The 27,996-nt window shown below is 43.5% G+C and overlaps 3 protein-coding genes across 3 annotated transcripts; 2 read left to right on the forward strand and 1 right to left on the reverse strand.

Annotated features, from left to right (window-relative positions):
* The first annotated feature begins 58 nt into the window (after nucleotides 1–58).
* LOC106087674 (ATPase inhibitor A, mitochondrial-like) lies at nucleotides 59–786 on the forward strand. Its single transcript, XM_013252805.2, has 2 exons — nucleotides 59–234; nucleotides 386–786. Exons 1-2 carry the CDS (start codon nucleotides 182–184, stop codon nucleotides 594–596), a joined length of 264 nt encoding a protein of 87 aa, XP_013108259.2. The 5' UTR covers nucleotides 59–181; the 3' UTR covers nucleotides 597–786.
* Nucleotides 787–5,065: 4,279 nt separating this feature from the next.
* Nucleotides 5,066–18,158, forward strand: LOC106087673 (5-formyltetrahydrofolate cyclo-ligase). The gene is made up of 3 exons (XM_013252804.2): nucleotides 5,066–5,312; nucleotides 5,395–5,650; nucleotides 17,822–18,158. Exons 1-3 carry the CDS (start codon nucleotides 5,193–5,195, stop codon nucleotides 18,049–18,051), a joined length of 606 nt encoding a protein of 201 aa, XP_013108258.2. The 5' UTR covers nucleotides 5,066–5,192; the 3' UTR covers nucleotides 18,052–18,158.
* A 67-nt stretch (nucleotides 18,159–18,225) lies between these two features.
* Nucleotides 18,226–27,845, reverse strand: LOC106087672 (protein virilizer). Its single transcript, XM_013252803.2, has 4 exons — nucleotides 27,641–27,845; nucleotides 25,222–27,577; nucleotides 23,873–25,159; nucleotides 18,226–20,286 (listed from the first exon to the last, which is right to left on the reverse strand). The coding sequence occupies exons 1-4, from the start codon at nucleotides 27,704–27,706 to the stop codon at nucleotides 18,314–18,316; spliced, it is 5,682 nt and encodes a 1,893-aa protein (XP_013108257.2). The 5' UTR covers nucleotides 27,707–27,845; the 3' UTR covers nucleotides 18,226–18,313.
* Nucleotides 27,846–27,996: the final 151 nt, after the last annotated feature.

The raw sequence follows: 27,996 nt of genomic DNA on the forward strand, positions 1-27,996 counted from the left end.
GAACAAAAATAAACAATGACTAAACGTCATCGTGAAACGTAAAGGCCGGAAAACATTCACAATAACGAAAATACAATAGGAAACGAGAGTAAGGGCATTGCAATTAAAGAAATTTTTGTGAAATTAACTGATTCTCGCCAAAAAGATATATAAGGCACAGGCATTTAACTCAAATTCCAGTATGTTATTGACATTGAGACGTTTCACTCAAAGATTATATCCTAAACAAATACAGTGAGTACAAAAATATATCTAGAGCTGAGACTATTCAAATAATTTGACCTACATTAATATGCTGTGGCCAAACTGTTACATAAGTGGAATGCAATTTATGCATTTCCAATATAAATTTATAAATATATTATGCTTTATGTCTTTCTTCTAGACTTTCGAAAATGTCGCAAGTAGGTGAATTGGGCAGTGGTGCTGGCAAAGGGGGTGGCGGCGGTGGTTCTATCCGCGAGGCTGGAGGTAGTTTTGGCAAAATGGAAGCTGCACGCGAAGAGGAGTTCTTCCACAAACAACAAAGAGAACAACTAAAGAATTTGAAGACCAAAACAGAAACAGCTAAACCAAATGATCAAAACAACAAGTAAAAGAGCTTAACCCCCTCCTCGAGTATTGGCTGCCATAATGTTACAATATTCGGCACTCGAATTAATTTGTTATACAATTTAAAATTTTTTTTTCATAAAATTGAAGACAGTTGTGTTCTCTTTGGAGTGTTAAAATTTTTAAATTAAAATTTTTTAAATAAATTTCCAAAAGAAATTACGAAAATTGGAAGCACTGTTAGTACTTTTATTGTAGTTAAAAGATGTTGTGTGCAAACTGCAAAGGAATCGTATTGTGATACTAAGACCAGTCTAAGCGATAGCGGTCATGTGATGTCAAGAAAGCTATCAGTGTTTTCTTTGGCGTTTGAACTGGAAGTGCCTATCCTTATTTTAAAGGCTGATTGGGCACATAAAGATGGTTGTTGTTGTAGCAATATGTTGTACACCGGGGCGGCAGCCCTTGCCGATGAAGGATTCCATCGGGTCAATCCGGTACTTACAACCGGCTGCCATGGGATTGACATACGTAGGCGTAAAATGGCAAAAGGACGTTGCTGGTATTCCAGCCACAAATTTGCATCTTGGCCATGACTGCAGTGGGGATCGTGGGGCAAATGGCAGTGAGGTTTATTGTTGGCTTCTAAGAACATTTGTTACTAGTGGTCTCCATTTCCTTAGTCCAAATATGATCTTAAGTTCAAGATTCTTAGTCGACGAATCAGGCCTTTATTTACTATGGCTCATTGATAACAACAACTTCAAATCCTCCTGCTATCAGGAGTACCTGAAATTTATCTGTAGAAACAGTGCAGTGGTCAGGGTTCAAATCTTATACCGCCTTATCCTCGTCGTCTGTGTCCGGCAGGAGTTTATCCTCACAAGACTCGTTTGATCTTGGCATGATGAGCTTCCCTACGTACGCGGAACCCTTGCGGTGTAACTGCTGAGTCCTCCTCAGACGCGGTTCGAGTCTTAAGGACAAGACTGAACCTATTCTTTCTTCGCATGCCTATAATTTGCCCAGGCCATTGACCTTTCCCGGCAAACCAACACGCTCTTTAAGGGGTTGCAATAATAGAAGACGCTTTGCTCTCAGGTTTATTGAGAGGCTTGTTGCGAATGATCCTAAGACTTTCGCTAATAGGGAGAGAAACTCCCTAGAGTGCGCTCGGTTCGGAAACTGCACCGCAGTTAGCCAAAAGGCTGCGGTCACCTGGAGGGCATCCTATACCTAAAAGAACGATGGGCGGTCAATAGTAAGATGGGTCCAAGAACCTTTGCTAATGTCACTAGGAACAGTTTGGTGATGGCAGTTGTCGACAAGGGAGAAGAACAGGGCTGCATACCTAGGAATAATTGGAGTGGGATAGTCAATGGACTGTCATCAGTATACTCCGATGTTTTTGCGGAATTTCCTGGGTCTCCTCCAGTTTGTGAGGATGCAGGCTGGTATCGGGGCCGATACACACTAATTGCCTTCGGGGATCAACAATCAATTGAAATGTGTCGCTGTGGAGGGACACGAATTTCATTTTCATATGCAATGGTAGCATTGAAGGTGCTATCAACAATGTAAAACCGACGTCAATTATGAAGGAGTTGGAGTTTCTAGGCTTCAACTCTACCGTAAGAAAGTTTATTAATAACTTACTTACTAAAAGATGTATTACGGCTGACTGGGGATCTATGGATCTAAAAAGATGGGCCGGCAGAGGAATGCCTCGAGGAGGTGTACTGTCTCCTCTAATTTGGAATATAAGCTCGCTTTATACCAGCCGGTCGAATACCCCAAGTGCGGCCCAATTTCCCGGCGCAGGCAGTGGTACTCGCAAACGAGCGTGATGGGATTCGTTGTATGAGTCTGGAAATAAATAAGCAGTCAACGAACATAAGCGGAATTTGTGGCTGGAACACTTGGAGCAATGTACCTTAGGCACCGGCGTAGGCAAGCTGTGGTCTACTGTTAAATCACTCTCGAACCCCGGTAGACGGGATGACAAGACCTCAGTCACTTTTGCCGAAATAGCCCTGACTGATCCGAAGAGATGCGCCAGGTTGTTCAACCGTCAATTTATTGTCCATCCCGAGAGTGACCGGGCAAGGAGGAGAGCCATTCGACGTATTCGTGGTCTCCGAGCCGATGAACAGCCATCACAATTTACCGTGGGCGAAGTTACGAATGTCATCCGTGGCGCCAAGTCATCTAAGAATCTGGATTCACCTGGAATTGAGTACCTTACTACTGTCCCCAACCTGTCTTTGAACACTCTTATAGTTTCCGATGTCTGGAAAATGGACACATTGATCCCTCTACTGAAGCCTGAAAGGACCCGAGTTTGGGGGAGTCGGACAGACCAATCTACCTTCTCTCACCATTGGCAAAGACGCTTGAGGCATTACTCCTCCCGAGCCTCGTAGGAGAATTTCCATTCACCGAGCATCAACATGGATTTCCAAGACTGCATAGCACAACAACAGCTTTGCATGCCATCACCGCACACATGTTCCGTGTCTTAAATCAGCCCAGGCCATGTGATAGGACGATCCTCGTGGCACTGGACCTATCGAAGGCATTCGATACGGTCAGCCATGCCAAACTATTTGAGGACATCGCCAACACGTCCCTTCAGCCAGGCTTGAAACGCTGGGTCGCGAATTATCTGTGTGGTCGCCAGTTATTTGTGGAATTTAAGGATAAGAAGTCGAAACACCGTAGAGTGAAACAGGGAGTTCCGGCACTGTTCAACCTCTACCTATCCTCCATTCCACCTCCTCCAGACGGCATAGAGATCGTATCATATGCGGACGATTGTACAATCATGGCATCAGGCGCACCACCCATTGTTAACATCTGCCAAAGAATGAACGTCTACCTCAACGAACTAGCCTCATATTTCGCTGCACGAAATCTGAAGATATCTGCCACCAAATCTTCAGTCACATTGTTGACTACAAATACGCGTGAGGTGACTGACTGTGATGGTCGATGGAGAAATGATTCCGACCATCAAGTGTCCCAAAATACTTGGCGTCACATTTGTCAGCTCTTACACATTCTCCGATAAAATCAAAAGTAGAAACAAGGTCCTCAAGTCACTTGCTGGCAGCACTTTGGGTGCAGACAAAGAAACCTTGTTGACCATGTACAAAGCAATTGGCCGGACTGTGGTAAGTTATGCAGGGCCAGTGTGGTCTCGTCAACTTTGTGACACGCAGTGGAATAATATTCAGATCTGTCAGAATGCCGCCTTCCGAGCTGCGACGGGCTGTCTCCTCAGTTCTCATGTGGACCATGTCTCCATCAGGAGACAAAAATCCTACCAGTGCGAAGACATACCACATGCTGTCTAAGCAATACCTTTTGGGCGGTTATCGCCGAGGCCATCCAAATCATCATCCTGTGGATAGATATCCACCGAGCAGAAGCCTTAAGGTAGATCTACATGATCTAGAGCGTGAGGTTCAGCGCTAAAAGGGAGAACCTCTAGATCAAGGGGCATATCAAGCAGGTCTAGGCAAAATTCATAAAGACGCGGTAGCAGATGCGGTAAATAGCTACCGGGTGAATGTAGTCCTTGGAGAACAACGCCTCCCATTTCACCTGAAGGAATTGACCTCTCCCGGCAGCCGCCTCAACTCCTGAAGAGCAAGGATTGAAGACGACGTGCAAGATGTATGTCCCGATTGTAACAAGGGGACCGCACGATACACGTTACCTGTTAAACTGCCCAGCCAGAACCACTCGACTGAGACCCAGATCCCTGTGGACGCACCCCATCTTAATCGCAGAGTTTCTGGGTCTTAAAACTCAACAGAATCAAGCAGACGAAAGATAGAACACAACAAACTGAAGAACTTTAAACATCAGAACTTTCTTGAAAGTGACGACTACCATCCTCCATATCTTCTTCACGCATGGGCACGCAGGTACTTCGCATACAGATAAGATTCCGTAGGACTCCCTGCCATCTTTTCTCGTCTCTTATATATAAAATAGGAATTTAAGGTGCTGTTCTAGTAACTAGGCTATCACACTGTATCAGAAGGGGCCTCTATATAAACTCACCTCATTGGTTGGCTGCCTACCCAAAAAAAGAATTTGACACTCGAAATTAGATTTACTTAGGCGACTACTTTCAAAGATAAAGATCCTGCTTTAGCGACCTATTTCACGCTATATGCTTACATATGTATTGGTCAATAGCATGGCAGCCGGTTGCACGTACCACGATTGGCCCGATGGAGTCTTTCATCGGCAAGGGCTGCCGCCTCAGTGTACAACACACTGCTAGAACAACAACAACACATGCATTGGTTTCTATTAACCTACGTATGTAGCTATGTACGTTGTTGCATTTGTTTTCCAATCCCTGAGAAATTATCACAAATTAAACACACCACCTGATAAGAATGAATTCTCATTGAGTAGCATTTCCAAAAGACTATCTCAATGCAGAGTAGCTAGAACATAAACACAGAGAACAGCTATAAACCGGTCTCAACTTGAACTGATAGTCGAACTAAACGACGACGTCGTCGAAAGCAATGATCAGTGCCGCATTTAGTAAACAATGAATTGCTGAAGCGTTCACAAGTACGATTGGACAGTAAATTGGCAGTAGATTCGTTAAAGCAATGGCTAAAAATTTATCCAATCCCCTTAAAGTGGCCCTTAGAAATCGCATGAAAGGTGAAGTTCTCAAATCTATAACGCCCGAATCCAGAGCAAGACAATCAAAGGCCATAACTGAAAAGGTATGACACCAGTGACACCACCTTAACCTCCTTATCTTAGTATGAACTCTCTAATCAACTGTTTTGGCTTGTTCCCATTTAGGTTTTGCAGACAGACGCATTTCGTTCATCGAAACGCATTAGCATTTATTTAAGCACCTCCACTGAGGTTGATACCGGAGAATTGCTAAACGAATGTTTTCGCTTGGAGAAGCATGTGTTTGTACCCACCTATGAGGGCAACAATATGGAAATGGTGCGACTAAAAAATTTGGAAGACTATGAATCTTTGCCCTTGACCAAGTGGAAGATAAAGCAACCGAGTGCCAAAGAGGGCAGGGAGAATGCTTTAACAAATGGTATGTTTGTGTTGAAAAATTAATGGACTACATGCTAGGAGATAATTAATCTGTTGAGGCCACCAACACTATGCAAGACAGTACTTAAGCATGAGTATTTTAGACAAAATTCTATGCTTCACAATAAGAAATGGTGAGGAGATTACTTCCATATCAATAAATTCAGTCGCGTCTGAACTTTGTGCAGCCTGTTTGTCTGTAAGGCTGAAATGCCTACAAATGTCGCCATTATTCGTAGGAGTATAGGTTAGGTAATGGTAGACGGCCCTGGTTTTAACTGAAGGCTACAATATAAAGACAGGTACGGCGATCTGCTCTGATGCACTTTATATAGCATTGTCGTTGAGACTGCCACACGAGTGTAGGGACTTGCAGGAAATATTCTAGGTGGGCATTGTGATAACCGCAATAACCCTTGTGAGAAGGTATTTTCCCCCCCTTGTAACTCTGTATTTATGTGGTGCTCAAGACCTTAAACTGTAGGACGCTAATTCGAAATCTCTAGCGATACACATAGTCTCTGCAAAAACTCCAGGTGCATTACACATCGCTAACTTTGGGTCCCGGATACGATGATATTCCAGAAAATGAAAAGTCCAATGCGTATGCTAGAAAGCGGCAGTCATCAAAGAGCAAGGTTACGATAGGTTAGGTTTAAGTGGCAGTCTGTCATCAGACTAACTTAGATGTTTACGTCCATTGTGATATCACAGAAAAAGAAAAAAGGAGGATGCCTTCTAGTTTCTACCGTTGAACCATCCAGATGGCTTTAAACTCCCAACAACTTGCGGATGTGAACGCGCTAGATCAGACAGGTTCTCAAAGAAATGAGAACTTTAAATGGATCTCTTTTTGACTGCCAGTACGGGACATAAGCACAGAAGGTGTCTTATAATCTCTTCGATGTCCTCACAGCTTCTGCAAAAAGTCGTTACTGGTAGCCTTCAGTCTGTCAGAATGTTTTACGATTAGACAGTGAGCTGTCATGAAGGACACAATGACTGAGACGTCTATTCTAAACATCAGCAGCAAAGCGGTAGACCCCTTCAAGTCTAGATAGCCCCTTCTTTGTGACCATCTTTGATTCGTTGCTCTTCGAGTTTGATCCTGAAGAGCAAACTGTTTGCCATTCTCGCATATGTGCCATTTGACGAACTTAGTGGGATAGCCAGTGCTGAAACGGTGATAAAGTGGCGAATAGCTTGCTATCGTTTAAGTCACAGACTGTTATAACAGCAATCGGGCACAGCGCGATGGTGATTACTGTAGAAGCTGTTGTCATGAAGATTACATAAACCAGATCTAGCTTTGTACTCTAGGGGCACTCTCTCAATTTTAAGGTGGTGGTGCTTTGATAGAAAAATTAAGTGGAATATGACTTCCTAAAATTTGGTGTTCGAAATTGGTAAAGGAGCAAATTCTGTTTTGGACATCTCAGCAATTGAGAAGAGCATTGGGCCTTGGAGTTTATTTTAATGTTTTAGGTGGAGAGGCTTGAAAGGTTTTTTAGGGCTTAGCCGTTTAAGATCCCTAGTTCGATTTGACGAGTAAAATACGACATTTAAATACCACTTCAAGACCTGGCTGAAGGCCTTAAGCAAACCAATACCATGCTAGTACGTCCAAAGCTAGGTGAGCTAGATTAGGTTGGACAAGAATGATACCAGATATTTGATGTCTAGGTGTTTCCCGGGACCAAAGTGTGGTACATTTTGATTACACAATAGCTTTTATATCAACTATTCGGGTAGTTTAACGGGCGCACTATGGGCCCAAGACCAGTTTCAGATGCAAAAAAATCCATCTTCATAAAGTAAAAATACTGTTGTTGTAGCCACATTTTCATGGAGATTTGGCGATCCCTGTCATGCTCATGTATGAGAGCGAGCTCGTTTCGGTTCGTTCGCCGCGGGAACAGGTGGCCATTGGGTATTTAAAGGCGCCAATAATCCGCCTTGTCATATCGAGCATCAAAGGCACTCAGTATTTGTATCCGGCCTCTCGCTGAGACTCTCCGCTCGATACCACTGTTTGTCCGCGACTGCCGTTGCTGATACTCCGTATAGAGCATTACACTATCCGCAACCTGTGGACGCGTCCGGTAGCTCGCAGCTAAGATTCTCGTGACAGCATTGAACACATGACAGATCGGACCTCAATGTTCCAGCCTGTGTGTTGCTCACAGCTTACCCATCCGGGAGGTTACTTTCTCAGCACCCCAAATGCTGCCGCCAAGTGACTTGAGGACCTTGTTTCTATTTCTGACCTTATCGCAGATTGCATGTGAGGAGAATTTGTAAGAGATATCAAATATGACGCCAAGTATTTTGGGACATGGCAGCCAGTTGTACGTACCGGATTGACTCGATAGAGTCCTTCATCGGCAAGGGCTGGAATGTTCATGGGCAAAATTTGCAATTTGCATGATGCTGGATATGGAAAGGCGAGATAGTTCATGGGCAAAATTTGCAATTTGCATGATGCTGGATATGGAAAGGCGAGTTATTGGCCTCTTTAAATAACCAATGGCCACCCATGGCAGCCGGTTGTACGCACTGGATTAACCCGATGGAACCCTCATCGGCAAGGGTTGCCGCCGCAGTGTACGTGTTCGTCTTTTTTTCGTCATGGGAGAGGCACATCCCGGAGTGCCTTCTCCGCACGCTCCTGTCCGTGCCGGGATTAAAAAGAACCCTCGATCCCGGTTCTGTTCGGTTTGCCAGAACCACTTCCATCATCGGTCGGTGTCGGTGAGGTGTTACCGGTGCATGGAGTGGGTACATTTCCGATCTTGCCCTGGCCTCACTTCAATACGGGAGTATAGTCATACTGGATATGTTGCAAGGTGCTGTGTGAATATAGCCAGCAGTGGGTCACCAGCATCGTCGTCATCGCCTTCTGCGTCCTCGTCGTCGGACTATGTGACGCCCCAACCTCTCCCGTACTGCAATATACGCAAAAGCAGCATCCCAGCTCCAATATTGCCAGGCCAGTGCCAAGAAAAATATAATTTTTGCAACTAAACTACAACGGTCTCCGTCGCAAGATCGATGAGATTGTGGATTTCATGAGTCGGAAAAATATATGGGTCGCAGCGATCCAGGAGACAAAGCTGGCCAATACCTGCAGCTTGCACAGTTGTCACGGATACAATGTGCTACGCAAGGATCGCTCAAGCAATGGAGGTGGGGGATTGGCATTCGTAATATATCATTCCGTGCAATTTAGACCCATCTCGCCTGCGCCTGGCGCTCGTGACCCCTACATGGGGATAGCAGTCAGGTCTGGTACTGCCGCGATAGAGCTATACAATGGTCTTCTCTTCTTCTTCTTGGTTTCATATGCTGCGCATATGAAACATTTAATAAAAGGTGACTGAGACACCAGATCTATGATGCCACCTTTCCTGGGATCCATAGTTGGGGATTATAGTAAATTGCCGGGTTGCATTGTTGAAATTTAATGTTGTTTGATTGTTTGATAGGGTTGATTGTTGAAATTTTTAAAGTAATTTGTTGGAACGTTTATAAAATTTATAAATTGCCATGTACAGATTGCAGTCGTCCTTCTGCAATATTTCCAGACAGCTAGTTCGGTTGATTCCGATTCTTCTGGCCCTGTCAATCAGTAGGTCTCTGGCGTCTAAATCCATGTTGGGGCATTCAAATGTGAGATGGTCTATAGACTGAATAGAGCCACACTCACATAAGTCGGTATCGACTATGTTAATTCTTTTCAGATGCTCTCTGGCTAGTGTATGTCCAAATCTGAGTCTGCAAATGAGGGTTATTACACCCCTAGGTAATTTCCGATCTTTAAACCATGGCGTAGTATTCACCGTACGGGATAGAGAGTAGAGTCTGCGGCCGTGAGGGCTGTCGTCCCATTTTTGTTGCCATCGACAGATAGCATTAGCCTTGTCATATGATTTTATCTCCATATGGGGTATCGCAGGATGGTCCGTGGCATCCTCATGATTCACTGCAACAGAGTCAACGTACTCATTTCCTGGTATACCCATATGACTGGGTACCCACAGAAAAATTATCGTGTAGCCAGCCACGGCCAATTGATGTAAGAGGTGTTTTATTGACCATATGTGTGGATGTGTCCTGTTGTTTCCAAATGTATCCAAGGCCGATAACACCGACCTGCTGTCTGAGATAATAATGTATTGACCAATATCATTCACCTTTATGAATTTTAGCGACTCGACTATTGCGTACACCTCTGCAGAGAATATTGTATTAACTGGGTGTATCGAGAAGGAAGCCTCTATGTCCATATCTGGAACCCAAAATGCAAGGCCAGTCCTTTCTCGAGTCTTAGATCCGTCTGTGTATATCCTGGTATATTGTCTCCATCTATCTTCAATGATCTGGTTAAATTGCTGCAACACGATCTTCTCATCTGTGCATCCCTTTCGAACATCCATAAATTCCACCTTAGGTCTATACGTAACACTGTCGAAAGGGTGTTGATATCTAGGTATCTTTTCGTAGTCCTCGATCTTAAACTCACGAATTTTCTTTCCATATTCGGACATGAACACAGATCCCGAGAAACCGTTGTTGATATATCTCATTATATATTTTCTTGCTGGATGTGTTCTGTTAGAGATGATCTTGTTGATGTAATTATTCGCCAAAAGTCCAATTCTCTCCGGCACTGGCATGATTTTAGCTTGCTGTTCCAACGCAAGGGTGTGAGTAGAGATCATCGCTCCCAGAGCGACCCTTATGGCCTTGAATTGTACTCTTTGTAAAATAAGAGACTCGGCGGGAGAGCAATCCATTAACAACGGAGCCATGTATTCCATTCTGGGTCTTACCACTCCCTTGTAGAGTAGTAATAAATTTTGCGGATCTGCACCCCACGTAACGCCACACAATGCTCTTAAGATATTCATGAACGCAAAACAGTTTTTCTTGACATATTTGACGTGTCTGTCAAGTTTAAGGTGTGGATCCAGTATGTAACCAAGAAAACAGAATGTACTGACGAATTCGACTGAGGAACCTCCAATCAACAAACATGGATTCAATGGGCCCAAGCGCCTCCTGCCGGGTAATATCAGCATAGCCTTCGATTTACTTGGAGAGAGTGAAAGCTGCAACTCGCACAATCTATTCTCCAAAATAAATACGTCGTGCTGTACTTTCTCAATACACCTCTCCAATGACGAGTCAGAGTAAAACACAGCTACATCATCGGCGTATCCCAAAATCTCAGATTCCAAGTTGCCAAAAAGATCATTTATGTAAACATTAAAGCTTAAAGGACTGATTACCGAGCCTTGTGGTGTTCCGGTAAATGACCTCCTCCGATAGGTCTTACCGTTCCTCTCCATAAAAAGGTCTTTATATCGTAGTAGGTTGTATAGCACCTCGCATGTATGTCCGCTAATTCCAAGTGTCCTATATCTGGATATCAATAAGTCAATGTTCACATTCTCAAAGGCGCTTTTAATATCGAGAAATAAACAAATTGTAAATTTGCCCTCCTTCCTTGCAACCTGGGCTGCCGACCAGAGGGTCACAACATTGTCGTAGGTAGATCTTCCGCGCCTAAATCCAAATTGTGAGTTATTCATCCTGGTTTCATATTCCAAATGGTGCTCGACTCTGTGACAAATCATTTTTTCGAACAACTTACGTAAACAGGACAGGACGGCTATGGACCTATATGAATCAGGTTGATCATTAGGCTTACCTCTTTTATGTATCGGTGTTATCCTATATTGCATCCATGAGACTGGAATTCGTCTGCTTCTCCACACATCGTTAAATAAGTCAAGGAGTGCATTCCTAATATCACCATCAAATTCCTTGATATGGCCATTGCGAATGCCATCAAAGCCGGGTGTGGTATCCCGAGAGGCAGCAATTACCATTTCCAACTCTGGCATTGAGAACGCGGCGTCGGGAACCTCATCTTCATAGCATGGAGAAATAAAAATAGGGCCCTGAGGACCGGCAAGTGTATCACAAAATGGATCTATACATGAATCAGGTATTGAGGGTGATTTGGGAACGTGCATGCCTCTAAATCTCTTAATGATCTTCCAAAGTTCAGTAGGTGTTATCTCTGAGTCTATACCCTCACATGTCAACTTCCAGCCACGCCTTTTCTCGGACCTGATAGTGTAAAAGTACTCTTTTTTGGATAAAGCAAATCTCTTAAAATTCTCCCTCGATGGCCTCTTCCTGAATTCGCAAACAGCTCGAATTTGTTTAGCCTTAGTCCTCTTGCAATTTAAGTTCCACCATGGCGTGTCAGGGTGATTTTTCATATCAGTCCTTGCCTTAAACTTTTCATAAAAAAGTCTAGAAAACACATCAAATTTCTCACCCTCTTGTGTCATCCTAAAAGTGTCGCTCTGAAGTATGCCCCAAACACCCTGGTTTAAGGTGTCTTTAGGGATAAAACGAGGGACACCATAAGAGATCTTTTGTTGGACCTTAGGTCTTAATTGAAGTGATACCCTTATCACACAATGCCCGCTACCTAAGGTTTCATTCATGGCTGTCCATGTTGCAATCAGAGCCAACGATGGGTTGCATAATGTAAGGTCAATCGCGGTAGGATTTGCACAACCAAAAAACGTTTTAGATCCATCATTCAGCAGTACTATATCGTTGTCCTCTATGAATTCGACCATCATCGAACCTTTGTCGTCAATATTACGATTACCCCATATCTGGTGATGGCTGTTGAAATCTCCGCAAATTATATAGTGATCATCACTATTAACCAAAGACAACATGTGGCTAAGATCGTTCTTGTTAAAAGTGGCAGATGGTGGTATGTATGCCGACATAATTACGATGTTGCCAAAATGAGTCTCCAGTTTGCACGCGGCAATTTCCAATCTGTTGTTAGTAGTTATGATCGGGATAGCCCTGTATGTCAGTGTTCTTCGTAATAAGATGGCAACACTTCCGCCATTGGTGGTTCTGTCCCATCTTATCATGTCATATCCAGGTATTGTAAAAGCCTCATCCGGGTCTAAGAATGTCTCAGAAAGACATGCTACATCAATTTCGTGCTCCCTCAAAAATTCCATAAGTTGTGATTTCTTGTTCCTGATACTAGTGAGATTTATTTGAATTAACTTCATCTAGCACTTATCTTTATATTGTGTAAAACGTAAGTCCTGATCCTCATTAGGGATTTGGTAGTTTTCTTCAATAGGAACAGATTGTTGGAATTTTTGAAAGGGATCTTGTAAAGACGTTGTGTTACAATTGGTGGTTGATGTTGTATTGCTGGTTTTGGGTTTGACACTTGATGTTATTGGCTCGTCGTTGAGCGTCGTCTTAGTAATGTTTGTTTTTTCGTTAATCACTTCCTCCGTGATAACAATATCTTCACATGTTGAAGTTCCGATCGGTTCCATAATAATCCCGTCGGCGTCTTCTGGCAAATTAAGTGAACTGACATCCTCAGTTGAAAGTTCTGTTGGTGATATATCTGGTATTACAGTTGGTCTCTCGTCAGGAGTCACCACCTCTGATTCAGAGGCATTGTTGTCTTCCTCCAACATGCTAGTATCATTAACCAGTGTTTTCGTCTGACCTCTTCTTTTCCGGGGTCTATTCAAGCGTACCAATTTAGGCCTCTTCGAATTAATAGCCGGAAAATCTACATCAGTGTATACAAACGAATCATTGATTGGGTCTGCTGCCTGTTGATTTTGAAGAGTGGTCCTCTTGGGCATTCTCAGTTCAGCCTTAACTCTCGCCCTCTCACGTAAATCCATTCGAACGTGGCATTCGAATGAAGTAGCCTCATGAGTACCGTTGCAATTCACACATCTCACTGCGCCATTGCAGGTACCAGCATGAGAAGTGCCACAACGCGAACAAATCTCCTCAAATCTGCGACATGCCTTGGTAGTATGACCATATCTCCAGCATCGTCTACATTGTGGGGTGTACTCGATGAACGGTTTAACGGGAAATATTACCCTATCGAGCGATATGTGAGATGGTAGTAAACCGCCGGTAAAGCATATGACTACCATATCGATGTCCAAACGTGTATCAGCCTTCTCTGGATCGGGTTTTGTCATCCGTTTTACCTCAGTAATACGTGGTTCGCTTGGCAGATAGCCGTATTCAGCACGATGACTTGTTGCTGCGTTCTTAAAAATGTGGGCTTCGGTAATATCAGTCTCAGCTGGAATTTCAACGACAGCCTTCGTCTCACACAGCTCAACCGGAATAAAGACATTACATTTACGGCGAAGATCGTCATCTGCAACAATACTATTTATGGTATCCATATCAGTGCTTATTAGACGTATTTTCCTTTTCGTGATATAATGAATGTCCAAGTCCTTGTATTTGGAGTAGAGGCTCGCACAAAGCTGCATCAATCGAAATTTGGGGCCTGCCCCATGCGGTTGAATGATGGCGATATACTCCGCTTGAAAATGATCGTATCTCCTAATACGCGGTAGTGGGATCTTCTTCCCATCATCCGTATCGAAGTACTTACTTTCGGGATAAACCATTCTAAGGGGTTTTTAATCAATTTTTTCAATTACAAAATTCACAGAAAAAAAAAGCTTCCTTTCGCGCCGGATTCTTCTTCTTTTCATCGCTATACAATGGTATGGCCAAGCTTACAACCCCGACATAAGTGGGTTACTATCTGGCCATAATCGTCTGGTTATAGGGGGCTTTAATGCAGATCACACTTCATGGCATTCTCCCCTAGGTAACGACCAGCTAGGCATAGCTTTGGCAGGCTACACGTATTGCACGTTGAATGAGGATGCCCCCCCCCCCCAGACATTTCCATTGCATCCCCTGATCTCCTGAGTGACGTATCCTGGCAAGCAGCCGCTGCTCGCTTTATACCAGCAGCTCGAAAACTCCAAGTGCGGCCTAATTTCCCCGCGCAGGTAGTGGTACTCGCAGACGAGCGTGATGGGATTCGTTGTTATGGGATAATTGTACATCCCGAGAATGACAGGGCAAGGAGAAAAGCAATTTGCCGCATTTGTGGTCTCCGAGCCGATGGATAGCCATCACAATTTACCGTGGGCGAAGTTACAAATGTCATCCGTGGCTCCAAATCATTCAAGTCTTTGCGCCCCGACGGAATCTCTTCATTGATGTTGAAGAATCTGGATTTACCTAGAGTTGAATACCTTACTACTGTCCTCAACCTGTCTTTGAACACTCTTATAGTTTCCGATGTCTGGAAAATGGGCAGAGTGATCCCGCTACTGAAGCCTGGAAGGGATCCGAGTTTGAGGGAGTCGTACAGACCCATCTCCCTTCCCTCACCAGTAGCAAAGACGCTTGAGGCATTACTCCTCCCGAGCCTCGTAGGAGAATTTTCATTCGCCTAACATCAACATGGATTTCGAAGATAGCACAACAACAGCTTTTCATGCCATCACCGCACACATTTGCCATGGCTTCAATCAGCCCAGGCCATGAGATAGGACGGTCCTTGTGGCACTCGACCTATCGAAGGCATTCGACACGGTCAGCCATGCCAAACTATTTGAGGATATCGCCAATACGTGCCTCCAGCCAGGCCTGAAACGCTGGGTCAGAAGAATCTTAGCTTCGAGTCACCACAGATAATTCCTGACCCAGCGTTTGAGACCTGGCTGGGACGTTTCGTTTTCTTGGAAGACGACGTCCAACTCATCAATTCAGAAAATTGTCCCCACATGTAGTAGAAATCGAACTTCATGTAGGTTCATCCTTTAATAGGGATAGTGGCGACCATGAATCCAATACGAGATGACGGAAGAGCCCTTCAGTAGCAAGAAAAGAAAATTAATAGCTACTCGGCATGCTAGCAGCATGAGGTCATGTCTTCTCATATCAAGGATCTAGGTTGCTTGACAAGACCCAATGCGGATTTAATAAGATCTTAGGCCTTGGCTAATATTTGAGCAAATAAATAAATAAAATCAGATGTCAGATTTTTGTTTGCATTCTCTTTGTTGTTATCTTCTTTCTTGCATATTCTCTGCTCATTTATGCACACGTATATACACACGCATACAAATTTCTTTGTGTGTGTTGGCAAAACGTTGATACAGCTTGATGATAAGATGGCGGATTGCACCATATGATTTGTGGTTGTTGTACAAATGAGACCACCTTTAATTATGTGCAAAAATTTGTGCAAATTTGCACAAATTGTTACTGGAAGTCGTTTGTGTACATTATTTGCCAACAGAAGAGAGCGGGAGAGTGCGTGCGAGCGAGCACAATTTTGGATTTTGTAATAAAGAGCTTGCAAATTTCTACAGGTGGTTTTTTTCTCTGCAGAAATTTGCAGCATCAAACAGCTGTTTAAAAGCAAATGAGAGTTAAGGCTTTTCTTACTCTCCCGCAAATTTCTGCTGGCAAATTTTTATTGCAGAAGTACGTGAACCGTCCTATTGTTTCGCCATGTACAAGACCTTGAGCACCAGCATCTCATAGATATCACTTCAATACTCACAAAGCCGTGTACTACGGAATCGAAAAACATTCCATAGTACATATCCCGTACGTTCGCTTTTTAGTGATGAGCTAAGCCGGGTCAAGCTTTTTTGAGCCAAGCAATTTTCGAACCAGGTTCTCAGACTTATTTTCGATTAATTTCTTATCAAAATAATGTAAAAAATTTCATAATGCATGTTTTTTGAAAGCTTGAATCAAATCGTGAGGTTAATTAATTTTTGAAAAGTTTAAGAGGGATAAAGCGAGGAGCTGATTGGCGACTTATGCTAAGAAGTCAAATGGCTTAAGAATTGGATAGCCGTTTTAAAAACAATTTTTTTTATACCCTCCACCATAGGATGGGGGTATACTAATTTCGTCATTCTGTTTGTAACTACTCGAAATATTCGTCTGAGACCCCATAAAGTATATATATTCTTGATCGTCGTGAAATTTTATGTCGATCTAGCCATGTCCGTCCGTCCGTCTGTCTGTCGAAAGCACGCTAACTTCCGAAGGAGTAAAGCTAGCCGCTTGAAATTTTGCACAAATACTTCTTATTAGTGTAGGTCGATTGGTATTGTAAATGGGCCATATCGGTCCATAAACCGATCTTGGGTCTTGACTTCTTGAGCCTCTAGAGTGCGCAATTCTTATCCAATAGGAATGAAATTTTGCACGACGTGTTTTGTTATGATATCCAACAACTGTGCCAAGTATGGTTCAAATCAGTTCATAACCTGATATAGTTGCCATATAAACCGATCTTGGGTCTTGACTTCTTGAACCTCTAGAGGGCGCAATTCTTATCCGATTGGAATGAAATTTTGCACGACGTGTTTTGTTATGATATCCAATAACTGTGCTAAGTATGGTACAAATCGTTTCATAACCTGATATAGCTGTCATATATAAAGACAGATCTAGGGACTTGACTTCTTGAGATTCTAGAGGGCGCAATTCCTATCTGATTTGGCTGAAATTTTGCATGACGTTTTTTATTTTTTCTTTCAACAACTGTGCCAGTTATGGTTCAAATCGGTTCATTACCTGATATGGCTGTCATATATAAACAGATCTGGGGACTTGACTTCTTGAGATTCTAGAGGGCGCAATTCCTATCTGATTTGGCTGAAATTTTGCATAACGTTTTTTATTTTTTCTTTCAAAAACTGTGTCAAATAAGGTTTAAATCAGTTCATAACCTGATATAGCTGCCATATAAACCGATCTGGGATCTTGACTTCTTGAGCCTGTAGAGGTCCCAATTATTATCCGATTTGCCTGAAATTTTGTACGACGGATCCTCTCTTGACCATCAACATACGTGTTTATTATGGTCTGAATCGGTCTATAGCCCGATACAGCTCCCATATAAATCGATCTCTCTATTTTACTTCTTGAGCCCCCAAAGGGCGCAATTCTTATTCGAATTGTCTGACATTTTACACAGGTCTCCAACATATAATTTAATTGTGGTCCAAACCGGACCCTATCTTGATATCGCTCTCATAGCAGAGCAAATCTTTTCTTATATCCTTTTTGCCTAAGAAGAGATGCCGGGAAAAGAACTCGACAAATGCGATCCATGGTGGAGGGTATATAAGATTCGGCCCGGCCGAACTTAGCACGCTTTTACTTGTTCATATTTATGATACTTTTGTTCCTTATCATTATTGTTTGTGACAATTTTTTCCTCTATCATTAACAGGTCAAGGCATTGATTTATTTCTCATGCCTGGTGTAGCCTTCACCCGAGTTGGAGGTCGTATGGGCCATGGCATGGGCTACTATGACACTTATTTGACAAGACATCACGCCACCTATCCCAACAAAAAGACCACTTTAATGGCTTTGGCTTTCCAAGAGCAAATTGTCGATGAGACAGAGCTGCCATTGGATGCACATGATGTGAAATTGCACACAATAATAACGGAATAGCGATGCGATAAGAAACTGTCATGGACAATAACAACGAAAGATTCAATACATCAAACTTGAACTTTTAAAATTAAAAAAAAAAAATCTTTTATAAACTTTTCATACAATTGTTTGTTTTTTAGTATATATGTGAATACTTTTGCATAGATCTACATACAATGTAAGTCGTTTTCGTTAAAACTCTATAAGATAAGAAATTGTTCATGTATTTAGGAAAATATATAAAAGCTAAGCTGAAATAAAAAAAGAAATTGCAACTTTTTCAACGCATGTAGGGTCGCGATCGCAGGCCACGGCCTCGAATTCTGCCGCTGAAATGTGAGGTGACATAGTGAGGTTCGCCCGAGGATGAACCAAAATGCTCACTGGATGAGCGGTAGTGTGAGTGACCCCCACCCTCATTCCATGTGAGTGGAGAGTTAGTGCGTATAATTGTTTTCTTACGATAGGCTCCTACCGCAGAAATTCTTGAACCACGGCTACGGCCCACCCGTGAGCCTCGCATGAGGGGGGGAATTTTATTGTAGCCTGTGGGGCCGGTGGGTTGTGCACCACAAGTTTCCAGTGCCAAAAAGTCATCAACATGCAGCGACGGTGGTCTTGAGGTATTCGGGGGACGTGAGCGGAACAAATCTCCTCTGGAAGGTGGAGGCCTTACATAGCCTCTGCCTCTCATCGAGGTAATAAAGATTTTCTTTTCCGGCCTTCCCGTGCTGGGTTCAACCTCTACACGCCTGGTCCTAAAGCAAGGCGCCGTGGGTGTGCGCTCACGATTTGATTGTGGCGAGGCGGACAGGTGTAAGACCCTTTTGCAGTCCGACGAGAGATTACATTCGGGTGTCAAGCAGTTTTGGGCCAACTCAGTTAAATCACATGTGATACGCTCATATTGTGTCTCGAAATCTTGGGTCGTTAGATCATCGATGTTCAGCATTTGAAGCCAATAATCGCTGGTCATGTGCAGCATATCATCAGTGACTGCATCATAGGTGGTGAATATGGGCCTTGCATCATACTGCGTCACAATACTTTCCGTTTGGGGCAGACTGGGTTCAACATTGGCACATAGTTGTGCCGATAAGTTTGTGGCATCATTGCCAGAGGCGGTTGACTCCTCTTCGTTGCCAGCAGCTAAAGCCAAATCGGCGGCTTTTAGCATATCCTTCAGCGCTTGTATGTCGGTCTTCAGAGATTTAGCTTCTTCGCCTGGACTGCAAGCTTCCAATAAAACCGACAAGCGTTCCAGTATATGGGATTTTTCATCGTCTCTATTGTAAGCGGTTATCAAGGCCAATTCTTGGCCAGACAATTTCAAAGTGCGAGGCGGCAGATTCGTATAATGTTGACTGAGATCTTCAATATGGCTTAGAGCACGCAGCAATAGTATCAAAGCCTCAACAATGGCACTGTATGAAGCCGGTTCATTAATGCCATTGAACTTTTTAAGCCATTCTTGGAATTCGGTTTTCTTTTGCTTCAACATCAGCGACAGATGATAGAAGGTTATATCGTGATCTGTTAACATCAACAAATTTCGAACTCCCATGGTTGAAATTTCTTCCTTTAGATCAGTTTGCATGACATTGGTGATTATGGCCTCCACCATCTTGGGTATCAATTCCTTGTTGGGCAAAGCTGAGGCCAAATTTAGCAAAGGATTGGCATTGTTGTTGGTCAGTAAGGATTTGGTGGATATAAAGGAGATGTCAGTATCTAAAAAACTTTCCAAGATGCGATGAACTGAATGTTGACATTTAATGCCCAACTCTGTGGGATTCTTAAGAGTCAACAGCTGTTGAAAGAGATCCCATAGCTTGCCCGAAAGTATGGAGAGTGTGGAAATTTTCAAAGCAGGGTGAGTATTAAGACGTGCATAGAATTGCAGTAAACGTGATAGCTGAGCCGAAGGTTGTTGTCCCACACTAGACCACTCGCTGGTTAACAAGTCACTTAGAGTTTTAGATATCAATAGCGTCATGTTTGGGGCTAAATCAGCCAATTGTAGACACACACGGGTTAACAGATCACTTAGTTGAGGGAATGATGACGGCGCCATGGCTTCTAAAAGTCGGGCAATTTGTGCTCCTTGTGGATGTAGATGAGCCGACCATAGTTTACGTTCGGTTAGCAAACGCTGAGCTTTGCTCTTTAATATTTCCTGATTCGCAGAAGAATCACCCAAAGGTAGAGGTACGGGCAAAGGAAGCGGCAGCAATTCAGCTAGTACAAGTAGCCCTGAAAAATATAATTGGAGATATTAGTTTTATAAAAAAAAGTGTTAGGCGATAAAAGAAAAAAATAATAACTTTTGGGAAGGAAATTTTACCATATCAAACACTGATGTCCGATTCATTTTTAGCTCAATGGCCAATTTTACTTACTGTTGCCTCTGTATATCGATGCTAAGAGGCAAACCATAAAGACCACGCTTAAAGGTGAAAAAAGTGCTGAGTAGGCAGCAAATGTACTGGCAGAAGCCATGTTTAAAAGTTAGGGGGAAAACTTCTTTCTGAACTATCTGGTTGTTGTTGTAGCAGTGTATTGTACACCGAGGCGGCAGCCCTTACCGATGAAGGATTCCATCGGGTCAAGCCGGTACGTACAACCGGCTGCCATGCGATTGGATAACTGGTTGTTGCCATAGGTTTGGTTGTTGTTGTAACAGTGTGTTGTTGTAGGAGGCCATCGTAGCGCAGAGCATGTCCGCCTATGACGCTGAACGCCTAGATTCGAATCCTGGCGAGACCATCAGAAAAAATTTTCAGCGGTGGTTTTCCCCTCCTAATGCTGGCAACATTTGTGAGGTACTATGCCATGTAAAACTTCTCTCCAAAGAAGTGTCGTTCTGCGGCACGCCGTTCGGACTTGGCTATAAAAAGGAGGCCCCTTATCATTGAGCTTTAACTTGAATCAGACTGCACTCATTGATATGTGAGGGGCAAACTTCTCACTCTCCTTAGTGGAATGTTCATGGGCAAAATTCGCATTTGTTGTACACTGTGACGGCAGCCCTTACCTAGACATTTGGGACAAATGTTTTGTCCTAGGCAATTAAAGTTAACCTATGTTGAGAAGGGATCAAGGGGGATTAATTTCACTCTATATCGTCTAAACTTACGACTAATAAGTAGGAGTTGAAGGCTTTGAACTGGCCCAGTAAACAGGATTTTGGCTGTAGTGATTGCCTCACGGTGTTCGAGAAGGTACAGAGAACGTCTACCAGGATTATCTCGGAAACGACAAACAATGGAGATGCGATGTGAGGCCTTTGTATCTGGATGTAAGAGGAAATCGCACTACCACTTCACCTTGGCGACTTTTTATATTGTGAAGTTAGAGTCCATACATGTACCTCTGGTGGACTTAGGAACCCACTCTATTAATGGCTTGAATTTATATGATGCTGAAAGGCCGAATTATCAACGCGCCTCTGGTGAAGGCCTCGATTGGGATGACTGTGAATAAAGGAATTCCGTAGGAGGTATTGTATCCCCTCTTTTGTGGCTACTGGTATTCAACGGGATTCTGAAGTGATTCGAGAGGGTTAAGTTTGTTGTGTACGTGGATGACGCAATGGTAGATGACTCATGTATGTACCGGATTGACCCGATGAATTCCTTCATCGGCAAGGGCTGCTGCCTCAGTGTACCACACACTGCTACTACAACAACAACCGTGTCAGACCCAGATCCCTGTGGACGCATCTTAGTCGCAGCGTTCCTGGGTCTTGACACTCAACAAAATCAAGCAGACGAAAGATAGAACACCACAAACTGCTACAACCACAACAACCAATTCTTCTCCCGGCAAGGGATAGCTGTGAGCACCACACAGGCTGGAACGTTTAGGTCCGATCTGTATGGTTTTTATTGCTGTCACGAGAAGCTTAGCTGCGAGCTACTGAACGCGTCCCCAGGTTGCGGAGAAGCTGCAACTGTAGTCGCGAACATTCAGCGGTATCGAGCGGAGAGTCTCAGTAAGAGGCCGGGCGGCCCGGCTCTTCCTCAAAAACTGTGTGCCTATACGGCTCGACACGACAAGGAGAGATATTGGCGCCTTTAAATAAGCAATGGCCATCCCGTTCCTGTGGCAATTGGTCCTTTGGAGCGGAACGAGTTTGATGACCTACAGCAGCTTGGCAATATTCGCCACCTCCACATGAAAATGTGGCTACAGCAACAACAACCTACAACCTTCTCTATTAATATGGACCTCGTCTAGGGGGCTTTGAGGAAGCTGTATGGAAGGGCGAGGGCCAAAGAGCTTAGCATAAACCGAAAAAAAAAAAATTGTGCTTCAGGGTATTCGTACTGGATGGGCCGAGCTGTTGCTCTCTCCAGAGGTTGGGTTTCTTTGTAGAATTTTTGACCAGAGACCAAGCTGAAGAAGAAACGTAGAAAAATGGTCAGTATGGGACTGAATGTGCTTAAACTTGAATCGGACATTCCTTAAAGGAATGTTTAGGGTCAAATTTGCATTTGGATTTTCTGGTTTGGTGGTACCCTGAACTTCCCGAGACCTTCAGTGTATACGGAAAGATCTAAACTGGTCGGGGCCATCGGGACTTCATTGAGTTCCTTGAAGTCAGGGATCATACAGTATTCTGTATGGGTGTGTCTTCCTTGCGGAGGGCTTCACAGTCAGTGGGGACTGAAGATGATGTCGATGCGGACGCAGGCTCGGCGGCCCGAACGGACGATCACGATATTAGGTCTGTTCGCATACTTTTCCAGTAAAAATTTGCAGGAGGTTAAGCACAGCCTTTACTCTTGTTATTTATTTAAATTAAACAGCTGGTCGATGCTGCAAATTTCTGGAAAAAACCTTCAGTAAAGATTTGCAAGCTCTTAATGACAGAGGTTTCATAATTTTCTTCTGCTCGCAAATAAAGTACACGGTGCTGAAAGCTGTAGCTTCGGGCCATGAAAGGTCGATACTGGCTAGAAGATGCAAGGAACTTATTCGAACCATAGAGAAGGCTGTAAGGTTCAATTGGATCCCGAACCGTCAAGGGGTGGTGGAGAACGAGGCGGTCGACGAGTTGCTAAGTGAGCCCTCTCCTGAGCGATCTTCTTGGTAGGGTCTCGCAAATGTGGTATGTGTTGGTGGCGGCGAAGGCCCTGTGGACGAGTATTTCGCGAAATAGAACATCGCTTAACTAGGGGGTGTGTATGCAGGACTTTGTACTGCTGATAGGACTCTTAAATGGCCATCGATGTTAAGAGTGGGATGGCGAGGTGGAGCTGGAGATGATCGTTTGTTCATCTTTTTGTCACTGCCGAGCAATTTAGAGAAGACACAGAATAAAGGGGGGACAGCGTCCCAAGATAATCTACAGGCACTTAGTTTTCTTGTCATTCTCGAGTTCTGTAGAGACCTAGATTTGCTGAGGGGATGTTGTTGTTGTTGTATTGCATGTTTGCATGCGGATGTAGCGTTCCTCGTCAAGTTCCTCAACATGAGCAAGCTTGTTCTGGTACTAGGACTGATCGCCTCTAAAAAGTTATGGCTATTGGCCATTTAAAGGTGCCAATAAATCTTTTTGTCATATCGAGCATCGTATGCACTCAGTATTTAAGCAAAAAGCGGTGCCGATTGGCCTTTCACTAAGATTCTCCACTCGATACCGCTTAGCGTCTACTACTGCCTGTGGATGTGCCCGGTAGCTCTCAGCAAAGCTACCCTCTGTGTTAAATTAGATCTAATCTGAGTTATTCGACAAGCTCTTAAGCGAGTGATACCTATGTTAATAATGTCTCGGAATTCCTTATCTGAAACCCGCACAACTGAGTTAGATGGCAGTTTACAAAATAATACTTACCAGGTATAAAAGTCGATGGACTATCGATGTTTTTTAAAATCTCTCGAATCATTTGGGTCCACAATGATTTATGCAGCAACTCCTCGTCCTGTTCATTGGGCTGCGTGTAGGCCAGCAAAGTTTGTATTATTTCATGTTTACATTTAGCCACATCTGCTGCAACTGGACTGCTGCTTGGAAAATAGTGCAGCAAAAAGTAGGATCGCATTAAATGATCAATGGCCGTCAAGTCTTTGAATTCCACATCACGGCATTGTATGGCAAACGAAAGCATTTCGCGCAAAATCTGCAAGGAAGGCAACATAATCTGAATGCAGTAGGTGCCTTGTAGGGTCATCAGAGATGGTGAATGCAAGCCTGGCTGTTCAAAGTAGGCGCACAACTTCTCCAATATCTGCAACATGGTCTGTATGCCATCGGTAGCATAAAATTGCAAAGCCACATAACGATGTTTAAGCTCTTCCGTATCGGCAGATTTGAATAGTTTGGTAACGGGGCCAATGGCCAAGTGGCGCAAAATTCTTAGGCCCATTATCAAATCTCCAGGAAAAGTGGTGACATATTCGGCAGAACGACCGATGATCTCAACAAGAGGAGTGATATCATCATAGGAAAATATATTGGCCACCTCCAATGGTTTCAAGTGCACAAACAGCTCTTGTAGCACCGCAGAAACTGAGGGTTCAAAGGTTTCGTGATTTTTGGCCAATTCCAAAATACGCTTTCCAAATTCTATTAGATAATCCAAATTTTCAGCATAACGCACACAACAATCCACCATGTCTACAGCATAACTGAGCACAGGACTTTTGTATTTAGCCCCAGGCGAGGACAATTGTCTCTGGGCCTGAAACCGTTGTTCCTGCTTAATAAGGTCCATGAATATGTGCAGATTACTATTGAGCCCTATAACCTCCACAGTGTACTGTCGTCCCTCGGTATTGCATGTCTGTGAGTAGAGAGCATGCAAATGGTTGGACAAAATACCAACGTCGTAATGTTCGCTGGTGTTTGAATAATAAACAATGGCATCTAGATGATAACGTGACTGAATTTTGTAGGATAACTCGACGCCAGCTTTAGTAAGTTGAAGATCATAAGGACGACTACAAGGTTTGTCCGAGATAATCTGCATATCGTCTTCCAAGATTTCCGATTCGTTAATGGTCTCTTTTTCAGCGCTTTCAGACTGCGTTGCAGACTCAGCTGGCGTTGCGGTGGTTTTCGGTGAGCTCGTTTTATCCTCTTCATTTTTAGTAACACTTTCCGGTGGTTTCATAGCAATATCTGAAATAATGAACATTTTAGCTATAAAAGATTTCAAAAAAAAAAAAAATCTCTTCACCTACCTTCTTCATCTACCTCTAAGTTGGCTTCCTCCACCTCAGGTGGCACTTCTTCAATGCCAAGTAAAATAGCCACCAACATTTGAGTGACTTCAAAACCATCATCCACCAAATAATCAATGCCAATATGTGAAGACAACAAAGCTTGCAGCAAATCCAAACTTGCCAACAATAAAAACGAAGGCAAGGAATCGCTGTTGCTTAAAAGCAATAGCAGTGACTCTGCCAAAGCGTGCTGATTAAAATAGGATCTCAAAGAGTGAGCGAAACTTCTCAATGCCGAGGTGTCCACAGAAATTTCAAACTTTTTGGATACGGGCAAAAACCGACGAGGTTGCTGATATGACAGGCAATTCTCTTGCAATGCCTCTATAACTTGTAAAATGGCCGCCTCCAACATTCGATAAGGTTCCATGGACGAGGCCTCATAGTTGGTCAAGACAAAGAGATTGGTGCAGGTTTCTCTTATGGTCAGCAAAGCCTCGTTTAAGTGCAGCTTCTTTATTAGCGATTGCAAAAAGTACTTGGTGCGGGTCAATTTGGAACTGTGCAGCAAATCTAAAATAAGTTGATAGCCATCCACAGCAGGCGAAAGGAAGTGTTGTAATGCTGGTTTTGTATCCAGAAGTGTGTATATGGATTTCAACAGCAACAGCTTTATGGACAACGCCATGTACTTCTGATGGTACAAAATCAAAATGGCCTTGAAGGGATCATAGTTTTCTGTGTGCAGCAGATATTCAAATAGACTGCAGCTGGTTGCCAACAGTTCCATAAGTCGTGCTCCCGTTTTTATATGTCTGATTTTGAAGGCTGGCTGAGGTTGCGAACAAGCTGCCTCAAAATCTAAGGCTACCATTAGGATGTGGTACATCTGCTTTAGATTTTCCGTTTTTCCAAATAGCTCCTTAAAAACATGATTCCTTCGTTTATAGTTTTGGGACACAAAGGACAGCTGATTTATTAACTGCTCGCAGAGGTAAACGAAATTCTCCTTTTCTTCAGCACTCGTAGCGGCATCTTTAAAAGCCTCCAGACATCCGCATTTAGTTTGATGTTCGTATTTTCGAAGCAGGGTTTCGAAAACTTCAACGTCTTTTTCATGTTGCTTGAAAGAGCTTTCGGTGAATTTTTGCACTGGCTGTGTGTAGGGATTGAAGTCAATTATTGCCGGTTTAGCGCTGATTGCTGCCAATTGTATTTCCTGTTCGAATTCATCGACAGCCTGAGCCTGATCATCATTGGCATTGGAATCATCGTCAGGTTCGTCGTCTAATATTTCATCGTCACTTAATATGGGCTCATATTGTTCCACAGGTGTGCCGGGAGTTTCTTCCTCTTCTGGCATATTACTATCGGGATTTTCAGGAGCACTTGCCGGCGCATCTAGCGATTCGGACGATCTACGTCCATAATTGCGTGCCTTCATGGCTTTATAATGAGCGGCCGCTGCCTCCTCATCGCTGTAGTCAGGCGAACGTGGTCTTGCTGGTGAGACAATCGATGCAGGTGGCGTTCGCGGCCACTTGTGCGACTCTTCAATATCGGAACGAGAGCGTTCTGAGCGTTTCCTTCTCGAACGATGGCCATAAACTGGACTTCTGGACCAATCATCTCTCATATTCTTTTCACGGTCTCTCTCACGCTCTCTATCTCTTGAACGTATATACTCACGGTCGTTGCTTTCGGATAGGCAGCGATTGCGTGAGGAGGTGGGAGATCTTTCGGAAGACCTTGAGGATTTACGCAAACGTCTTTCCCTTTCCTCGCCCGAATCTCTACGATAGTGTTCACTCACGCCAGCTGTTGCTGTAATGCCTCTAACTCGCAAACCCTCATATTCCAAATCTTCCCGTTCGATACCATGCGTCACAGGAATTTCTCCAGGCAATGGTTCTTTCCACTCCTCCTTCATGTCATCATCTTGTAAAGTAGTATTTCTGGCATCCGCGCTAATACTAGCCGCTATATCCTCCATTTCCTCAGGTTCACATGGTGCCGGTGGTGGGCTGGCAATATTCTCCGTCAAGGAATTTGTCAATATGCCATAAACTGCCAAAGTAATGGTATTGTACCAACCTCTAAGTACCAAGCCATCGGTGGGAATTTTCTCTTGTGTGCACTCCAAATGAATGCAATCATTTTGATTGTACTGCAGTTGGCCCAAATTCTCAAATGCCGACGCTCCCGGCATACCCAAGTCGTTGACAAAAAACTCAATGTCAAATTTTGAGGGATTTGTTGCACCCAAGCGCACCCCGCCCGGGAAATCCGCCTGCACGCGAGCACCCAAAGGAATAATGCGAACCTGTGTAATGAACACTGGCTTGGGAAATTGGACTAGATCCAAATTTATGTCCTAGGGGTATACAAGAATAAATTGAATTTTGTTCTCGCTTCATTCATGAAAGATTTCACTCACCGCATCAGACTCATGGGAAAAAGTGTCGAAAAACAGCAATTCACTGACATCTTCAGCTTCCGTCATCTTCTTACAGTCTAATGGCCAATAGTTAAAGTTACTTTTATCAAAACTGTATGTGTATCGTTGGTAAATTGAATATTTTAATACTTTTCCCCCACAAAATTTATTCACGCAAGCAAGAAAATGCGACAATTGCAGAAAACAAAAAATACAAACAATGCAAAAGCTGATAGTTATGGAAACATTAATGGTCTGTCAGAGTTGCCGTCCCAATGGTTAGAGATGTGAAAATAATTTATGGTGAATGATTGAAGGTTATTATTGTGAATGAGACAATTGTACTTTGAGCTTAA

The sequence above is a fragment of the Stomoxys calcitrans genome, chromosome 5 (assembly GCF_963082655.1).
Source record: "Stomoxys calcitrans chromosome 5, idStoCalc2.1, whole genome shotgun sequence".
Lineage (NCBI taxonomy): Eukaryota > Metazoa > Arthropoda > Insecta > Diptera > Muscidae > Stomoxys > Stomoxys calcitrans.